The 8,347-nt window shown below is 35.3% G+C and overlaps 1 protein-coding gene across 1 annotated transcript; it reads left to right on the forward strand.

Annotated features, from left to right (window-relative positions):
- Window positions 1-3,575: 3,575 nt before the first annotated feature.
- On the forward strand, window positions 3,576-6,091 carry LOC141679598 (uncharacterized). Its single transcript, XM_074486059.1, has 5 exons — window positions 3,576-3,599; window positions 4,045-4,302; window positions 4,366-4,507; window positions 5,437-5,682; window positions 5,769-6,091. The coding sequence occupies exons 1-5, from the start codon at window positions 3,576-3,578 to the stop codon at window positions 6,089-6,091; spliced, it is 993 nt and encodes a 330-aa protein (XP_074342160.1).
- The last annotated feature ends 2,256 nt before the right edge of the window (window positions 6,092-8,347 follow it).

Genomic DNA, 8,347 nt, shown 5'->3' on the forward strand with positions numbered 1-8,347 from the left:
TTGATAATGGAAATATAACAAAAAGGTGACACGAAATAGGTCCAAATGATAATTTTAATAAAATAACAATTTCATTGCTCAAAAGAATAAAAATCAAACACTTAGAAACCATAAATACCAGGCACCGAATGATCAACCAATCACTTCTGCGGTGATGTTTTGGAACCCACACTAGGGTTAACAGACTAAGAAGTCGGGGCTGCATTTGTATCAGTAGAATACGCCGCAGGGTGGGGATAGGCATTTTTATAAGAGCTGTTATATGCTAGTGAAGACTGTCCATAACCTGACTGAGTTAGTGGAGGTGCATCATATGGTAGTGGAGCATAACCTGAAGCCCGTGCAACGCTATAACCAGATGTTGCAACTCCCTGACCATCAGAATCTGCGCTGAGCATAACCAGCTTGTGAAGGTGGTGGCTAAGAATAACCTGAATGCACTGGAGCAGGTTGAACATAACCTTATTAACTAGGTAGAACAAATCCCTTTGAACACAAAAAAAAATTAAGATAGAAAGATAGCATTTTCTACATTAATCTTCAACAATTCAACATAGAAGCTATAAACAATCAATAAATTAATTGACAACAAAAAATAAAAAAAAATAAATATAAGAAGCAAAATGATCAGTAAAAATATATAAAAAGAAACACCTCCATCATCCAGTGTATCATGATACATAGTTATGGGATATTCCACTAACAGTTGGGTATCTCATACAAAGTGAATACTTTGCTGACAGTTGGGTATCTCATAGGTTAAAGTTGACCAACTTTTCAGAAAACGGTCATTTTTGTTAATTTTATGTAAAAATAGGCTAAATTTGTCTTTGAGCCCCTAAATTACTTGGATTTGTTTTGCCTAAATTAGGTCAATAAAAATATATTATTATAATTATTATTATTATTAACGATAATGATTGAGCATATTATTCAATTCCCGATATTTAACTATTAGTAATAAATTTTATTTAATTATATTATATAGTTATTGGGAATCGAAATCGAAATTATGGTAAAATTCAATAATTGAAACTAAATAAATGAATTTTATATAATTATGTAGTTATGGGGAATTGGACCGAATTTAAACTAAAATTAAGTATTAATTCCTTATAAATTATTTTAGAAAAATAAATAGAGAAAATATATTTATAAAATTATATAAGTTAAATACACGTAAGCAATAAAATAAATATTTATATATTTTTATAATACCGATTTCAATCACGGTTTTTTAGACTGAGAGTCATTGTAATTAAGCAATACAGAATCATTCGAGCTGATGGATACCTAAATATGATCCATTCCAATTAAGTTAGATATTGCAAAACCAAAAATTAAGACTTATATTATTTTTTAACCAAAGTAAATCAAAGCAATGGGCAAGCGGAAGTAACAAATCGGATTACCTTAGATAGATTAAAGAAGAGAACTGAAAAGTCTAGGAATAATTGGGTGGATGAGGTACTTCCAATACTTTGGGCTTATAGGACCACGTGTGGAGTCATGACAAGAGCAACACCCTTTATGTTAGCATATGGGGCGGAAGCAGTTGTTCCAGTGGAGATATCACATTCGTCTCCAAGAATCCAAGCCTAAAATGCTGAGGAAAATGAGGAAGGGCAAAGATTAGCCCTGGATTTGATAGATGAAGTGTGAGATGACGCACATGCAAGGATTGTGAAATATCAAAAGAAAGCCTCTTTCTATTACAACGTGAGGGTGAAAGAAAGATTCTTCAAGAAAGGTGATTTGGTCTTAAGAAAAGTCGAAGCCTCTAGAGTGGGACAGAAAGGAAAACTCACTCTAAATTGGGAATGGCCGTGCAAGGTTAAAAGCGTTCAAGGAATATGATCCTACAAGTTGGAAACTATGGATGGGGATAAAGTACCAAGAACTTGGCATGATCAAAACCTGAAGACTTATTATATGTAACTCTCTAAAAAGGAAGTTCTTACCTACTAGTATTTACTAAGGTAGTAATAAGGTTCTAAAGAACCATGAGCTTTGGCTCCTTAGGATTTGTATTTTAGTTATGATTTCAACTTCGAACTTAGTTTTAATAAAGTTTACATAAGGATTGGATCCCATAGAATTCCAAAGTTTTCGATGTGCTATATTAAACTTTTATGAAGCATCAAATTGTTAAAGTGCAAAAATAAAGATAAACATAAGGTGAAACGGATATTAGTTTAATGCATAAAAACACGAGTTTTATATATGAATAAAAATAAATAAATAGCTACACAGGGCTTAATAAAAATCTCAATAAGCGGGAGAACCCTCTACATCCATGTCTTCCATTCCCTCACTTTCACTGGTTGTCCCGTCGCTGCCGCTCTCACCAGAAGAAGAGTCGGACTCCTCTATCACAGCTCTGAAAGATGACACGGGAGGAGGAATGAGCTCAGTGCGAGGGACATCCTCCGAGACAACCATGCGAGTGCGAAACCTCTAGACTAGGGCCTCATCATCTGGACAATGGTAGTCTTCCAAGGTTAGTATCAGGACAGGCATTGTTCACGGTCCCGAGTGCTGTACCTCAGCCAATCCTGAAAAACTCGGGAAACACCATATCATCCCTGACCCATATAGACTGAGCAAACTCATCTGTATCCAGATAGGCATCGATAGTCATGTCCCGCTCAGCTTTAAGCTTCACCAACTCCGCGTTGGCTTTTGAGAGTTCCTCCTCCTTGCATTTCATTTTTATCTCCAGAGCAGTGTGTTTGGTCTTCTGCTTCCTTAGGGACCTGTCGGATTTCTCCGAAGCATTCTTCCAAGATTCGGCATATCAAATGGCCTCCTGGAAATGAGCGTTGTTCTGAAACAATAACAAACATGAGACAAGACAAGAATAATGCTTAAAAAAGAGTTAAAATATACTGGGAAAAGGCATATCGAAGCAATATATTGGGCTTTCATGGGCTTCACCCACTCTAGGTCCTGTCCATCTATAACATCCGTAAAGTCCTTAGGGTTAATAGAATGGTAGGACCAATCCAAAACAGGTTTCGTGGAGCCAACCACAGTATCCCCTCGAAAAAATCCCCAGAGAGGTTGGAATGAGCTCGTAGGGGGGGGGGGAACAGGAATGGGTGTGGCCTCAGTTCCAGCTTAGGAGGCCTACACCATAGGTTCTGTTGTGCAAGAAATGCTTGTATAATAATAACACTGAGTAATATTGACAATCCTAAAATTTAGTTGTTTGATAATTAATTTTATATTATGTATTATATTTCTTGAGTTTGTAAAAAGGATAAAATATTTGACTGGAGGATTTTTCTTTGAATAAATTCAAGCTAAGGATCCAACTGACATTGAAGTATTCAATGGGTTAAAATTAATCATTTTTTATAAATTGATTATTTTTGTTAATTTTTTAAAAAGTCAATTATTTTTATCATTTTTTCTAATATTTTTATCATTTTTTCTAATTTAGGCTAATTTGGACATCAAAGTATCCCACTTAAATTTTATTGAGCTAATTTGGACATGAAAGTATCCAACCCCGATGAGTTGTGTAGTAATACAGCTGGGAACAAGGGCAATTTATATTCTTCAGTGCACAAATGGTCCAAATTGAGGAGCTTCAGGTACAACCTTAACGCCTCCCTCAAGTGTTATTCATTTTTATTGCCTACCATTATCATTTGATATTTTGTTAAACCCTACACATACAATCATACTCAATTCGATGGAATTATTTGATCTGAAAGGAGATCTTCTATAATTTCGTACGTGAGGGGTTATTTCTTGGGTAATATTTGCCCAAATATTGAATACCCAAATCAGAAAAAGAAGTAGTAGTTTGAATACCAAAATGCCACAAAGTTTCTAACTTTCTAGACTAATGTTAAAATGGGTTGGTGAGAATGTGAACAACTGTTTTGTGTTAATCATGAAGTTAATCTCTTCTGCTATAGCAACATATAGCTATAGGTTTATAAGCACCACTGCTCTTAACCCAAAAGTTAAAAGGCCCGGTACAAGAAAGATCAACTGGACTCATCAGTTTTACTAGAGCAAATTATTAAATAGTTAAAGAAAATTCATGGCCGGTCTCGTGTTGCTGTTACGCGGTCTACTGGAGTGGCCGCGTGTGCCATTCGTGGCCAGACCCTTCATTCTTTTGCGGGGGTTGGGTTGGGTGATGGTGATTGTCAGTTGTTGATTGATAATATTGTTGGTAATAGAGATGCGTACAGGAGGTGGAATAAAGTTAAGGCTTTGGTTGTCGATGAAATTAGTATGATTGATGCTATGTTTCTTGACAGGCTTGAATATGTTACTAGAGAGGTTAGAGGTGGATTTAAAATTTGGGGAGGGATATAGTTAATTGTGAGTGGAGATTTCTTTCAGTTGCCACTAGTTAATAGTAAGTGTTTGGAGGTGGAAGAGTGTGTGTTTGAAGCCGAATGCTGGGATCAGAGCTTTGATGTGCAATTTGAGCTGACCGCTGTTTTTAGGCAGTCGGATGCTCAACTTATAAAGTTTCTACAGGGTATATGAAAAGGAGAGATCGATCAGGATGACTTGCAACTGTAAGAGAAGTGTTTTTGAATACCATCTGCGATTAATACATATAAATCAAATAAGTGTGTTCATGAGTAAACGAAATCAAATAGAGAAAAAAAAGGATATAAACAAAGGGAGATCCTCGAGTCTAGTTGAAACTGTCTCCTTAAAGCTATTTTGCCTCTCACCATAAGTGCGAATCGATAGCCTCCCAGGATAAAACGAGGCAGCGACGCTGTTACGGATAACCCTATAGCGAAAATATATAGGCTTAGAGAAACATGTGCACTATTTCTCTTATTTAATTAAACGCGTTAATTAAATTTAATTCGAGAGACAATTATTATCCGTAATTGAATCAAATTATAAATGTCAAATCAATTAATATTTATATTTATAAAATAAATACTGAATAATGAATATTTATTTAAGAGCCCAAGCCCAGTGGAAAATTAAATTAGCAAAACTAGTCTGTGATTATTCGGGCCAATTTTCTGCTACATCCGTGTCCGCACATCGCACACGTGGGCAAGCCCGAAGGCTTCGCAAGCCTCAGATTACCCCTCAAAATCTCTCAATTTGCACCCCCTGCGCGCGCACGTAGGAGATGGAGCAACACCTTACTAACACTTTTAAACACTACTAAAGTGTTGTGCTATATAAAGCAATGGAAACCCCTTTTTCATTTCAATGTGGGATATAAGTTTTTACATCTACAATTCCACCTTCAAGGGACCAATTTTGAATGATCGTATCTCATTCATCCCTTAACCATTTTGAGTGTTTCAAAGTGTCTCAGAAAGCTCTCATGGAGGAGAACATACTCCAAGCGACACCCACTCAAGAACGGCTCAAAATGACTTAACAATGTGGGGCTTAATACCCACATTTTCCAATAGTGTTCTGTTTGAACAGAGCCAGATCCGTCTATTGCCCGTTTCTTTTCGAGGAATGACGATGTATGTAAGGTGAACAAGAACCATTTAAAAAGCTTAAGTAAGGAAATTTATGTATTTCGTGCTCTTCATGAGGGTGCTGGCAAATGGAAGAAACAGCTTAAACATGTAACTGCACCGGATGAGCTTGAAATCTGTATAGGTGCGAGGGTGATGTTAACTAAGAATCTTGACCCTCAAAGGAAATTTGTTAACGGTGCCACTGGTACAGTTGTAGGTTTTAAAGACAATGTTCCGTCATTACAAGATATATGCAAATTTCATATATTACTATAGTTAAATTTGATTCAGTACATGGTGATTGGATCATTGAACCAGAAGAATGGGTTGTGATGGACGGAGAGCTAGGTGTTGCTAGAAGAAAGCAAATGCCCCTCATGCTGTCATGGGCTTTAAGCATTCACAAGTGTCAGGGCATGACCCTCGACCTCATTTATACTGATCTTTCTCATGCATTTGGTTATGGGATGGTCTATGTAGCACTTTCACGAGTCAGAAGTTTAGATGGCCTTCATATATCTGGTTTCACTCCTTCAAAGATCAAGGCACACCGAAAAGTGTTACAGTTCTATAAAAGGTTTAAAAAAGAGGAAGATGGGATTGTCAGACTCTAGAGTGATGTCACCAGCAAAGTTAAAAGTAAAGAAGTTATTTCATTGAATTATAGGAGTGTAGCTAACATGACAAGTAAGAAAATAATATTTCTTTGTAAAATGTCTTCATTTTTTCAGAGTAAAGTGAAACATTTTGCAGCTTTCCACATTTGCAGTTTGGGTAGTTTTGGTTGATTTTCTTATATTCCAATAACATCTCTTAACGGATTAATAGTTTATGCTTACGGATGATTAATGTAAATCGTTATTAAGTATGTTGAAACTGGGACTGCTTTTTTATCTGCTAATAGCCCAACCAAGCCTGTGACTGTTTATGGAAACTTGAATCTGTTTATGATTTGAATGAAAACATAAAAGATCTTGTAGTTTGCCGAGTTCTTTCTGTTGTTTAGTTTATGGTGTGCAGAAGTTGATCTGTACTCTGAAAAACAGGTGTTATTTTTGGTGTGGCATTTATAAAGGCTTTATAGTTGATACAAGGTTGTGTAATTTTTTAGAAATGTTACAGATGGATTGCTATAAAATCGGAGTTTTTGTATATCCTCATAAATTAGTTTTACTAATGAAGATATATTTCACATCGAGTACATAAAATGCTAAAAATAACATTTTTGTCAAATGGGTATCCAATTTATTTTTATTTTTTATTTTTTTTAAGATAGACATTTGGCAAATGCGTATCCCAATGGTAATACCCAAACTACAAATGCGTATCTTTAGTAATTTTCTTAGATACTCAATTCTCAAATGCGTATTACACTTACCCAATTACAAAATGCGTAACCAAAACGGTATTTTCAGCCACGTGTTTTGAAAATGGGTATTTTCAGTCATTGCACCCAAAAATGGGTATTTTTAAACATGACCCGTCCATTTATAACCAGAAAAATAATTAAAAACACTATCAATCATCTTCTTTGGTTTTATGTCTGCGGTGATAGTTCTCTAATTACTACCTTGTTTCATCTACAAAAAACCTATCTATGCTTCTTTTCTTACCTTTGATATATAGAAAACAACTTGTGGGTGTTTTAAAGTCTCGAGAATAATGTTTGATGTTTAGTAATCATCATAAAATTAAAATGGTTTATATACAACTTGGATACTGCATTGTTATAAATAGTACATATCACAAGAGAGAACCAACAGTCAGTCCAGCTCCCTCCATTAAAAAGGTTGGCATAGTCTAGCTTACTAACCGCTTACAGTATGATATTAGTTTGCTAGTTGCATAGATAGGGTGGTTTCTACCTAATAACTACTTTGAAATTCTCCACAACCCAGACAATATACTGTACAGAACTTCTTAACTGTTTATTGCAGGTGTATGTAATATTGAAAGTTTCGATCATATTATCATCACAACAAAAAAATTATTGGTATGTCAAGAACTCCTCCCCTATCCCCAACCCTCCCCCTAAAAAAAAGAATCTTCAACATAAACTGGATTACAAAATACAAAAGAGCTTCACGTATGCACAGACGCACTTCCAGTCTCTCCTTAGAAAGGGTTTAGTGCTTTGAGAGCATATTCAACGGGGTTACCAAAAGTTTGTCAATACTTATGTGACGGTCTAACTTATTAGAATTATGGGGTTGTCAAGAGATTGACAATCAAGATTGCTAAAATTTGGCAACTTCGGTTCCTCATTTAGTTAAATGCAACTTTTGTCCAAAAAATATATCCAACTCTTTTTCATTTTCAAATTCCCAATTTATTTTTATTGTACTAATGTATGGACCATATTGGAAACTGTTGGGGTTGCCAACTATTATAGTGTATTTTTAAAAAGGTTTGCCAAAGATGACATAGAGGATAGATAAGATAAAAAAACTAATATATGTATTAACTTGCAATTTGTTAGGTAACTCCTACCGAGATGCTCTGAGAAGTTTAAAGCATTACCAAAAACGGTATCGGGCTTCCTTGTGCACCAGACTAATTTTTTTTAAAAAAAAATATAAACCAAAGAACTCATAAGTTCTTTTGACATTGATTCCTTGTACACAAAAATTATGGAAAAATAACTAAGGTTGAGAGGCATTGGATCTGCAAATACCAAGATTCATAACCATCATATAAAGTCAAACATTAAATCTTCAATTTCTTCAATACAATCCCTACACATAATGAACCGATGTTATCTAAGAATGGTGAATGAGAAACTACCAATAGCGCAACAAATAAAGAAGATACTTTGAGAGAACCCACAACTCTGTCTTCTCTGAAAAAAGTCGTGGCCAATCTGAGGAACA

Source organism: Apium graveolens, chromosome 8 (genome assembly GCF_009905375.1).
Source record: "Apium graveolens cultivar Ventura chromosome 8, ASM990537v1, whole genome shotgun sequence".
NCBI classification, from domain to species: Eukaryota; Viridiplantae; Streptophyta; class Magnoliopsida; order Apiales; family Apiaceae; genus Apium; species Apium graveolens.

What these genes read in the sequence shown, in the direction of transcription:
- LOC141679598 (XM_074486059.1), top strand. Translation starts at nt 3,576, where the DNA reads ATGGTCCAAATTGAGGAGCTTCAG. An exon ending in ACTTATAAAGTTTCTACAGG is followed by an intron (nt 4,508 to 5,436) that starts GTATATGAAAAG and finishes CTGTTTGAACAG; the next exon opens with AGCCAGATCCGTCTATTGCC. An exon ending in ATTTGTTAACGGTGCCACTG is followed by an intron (nt 5,683 to 5,768) that starts GTACAGTTGTAG and finishes AATTTGATTCAG; the next exon opens with TACATGGTGATTGGATCATT.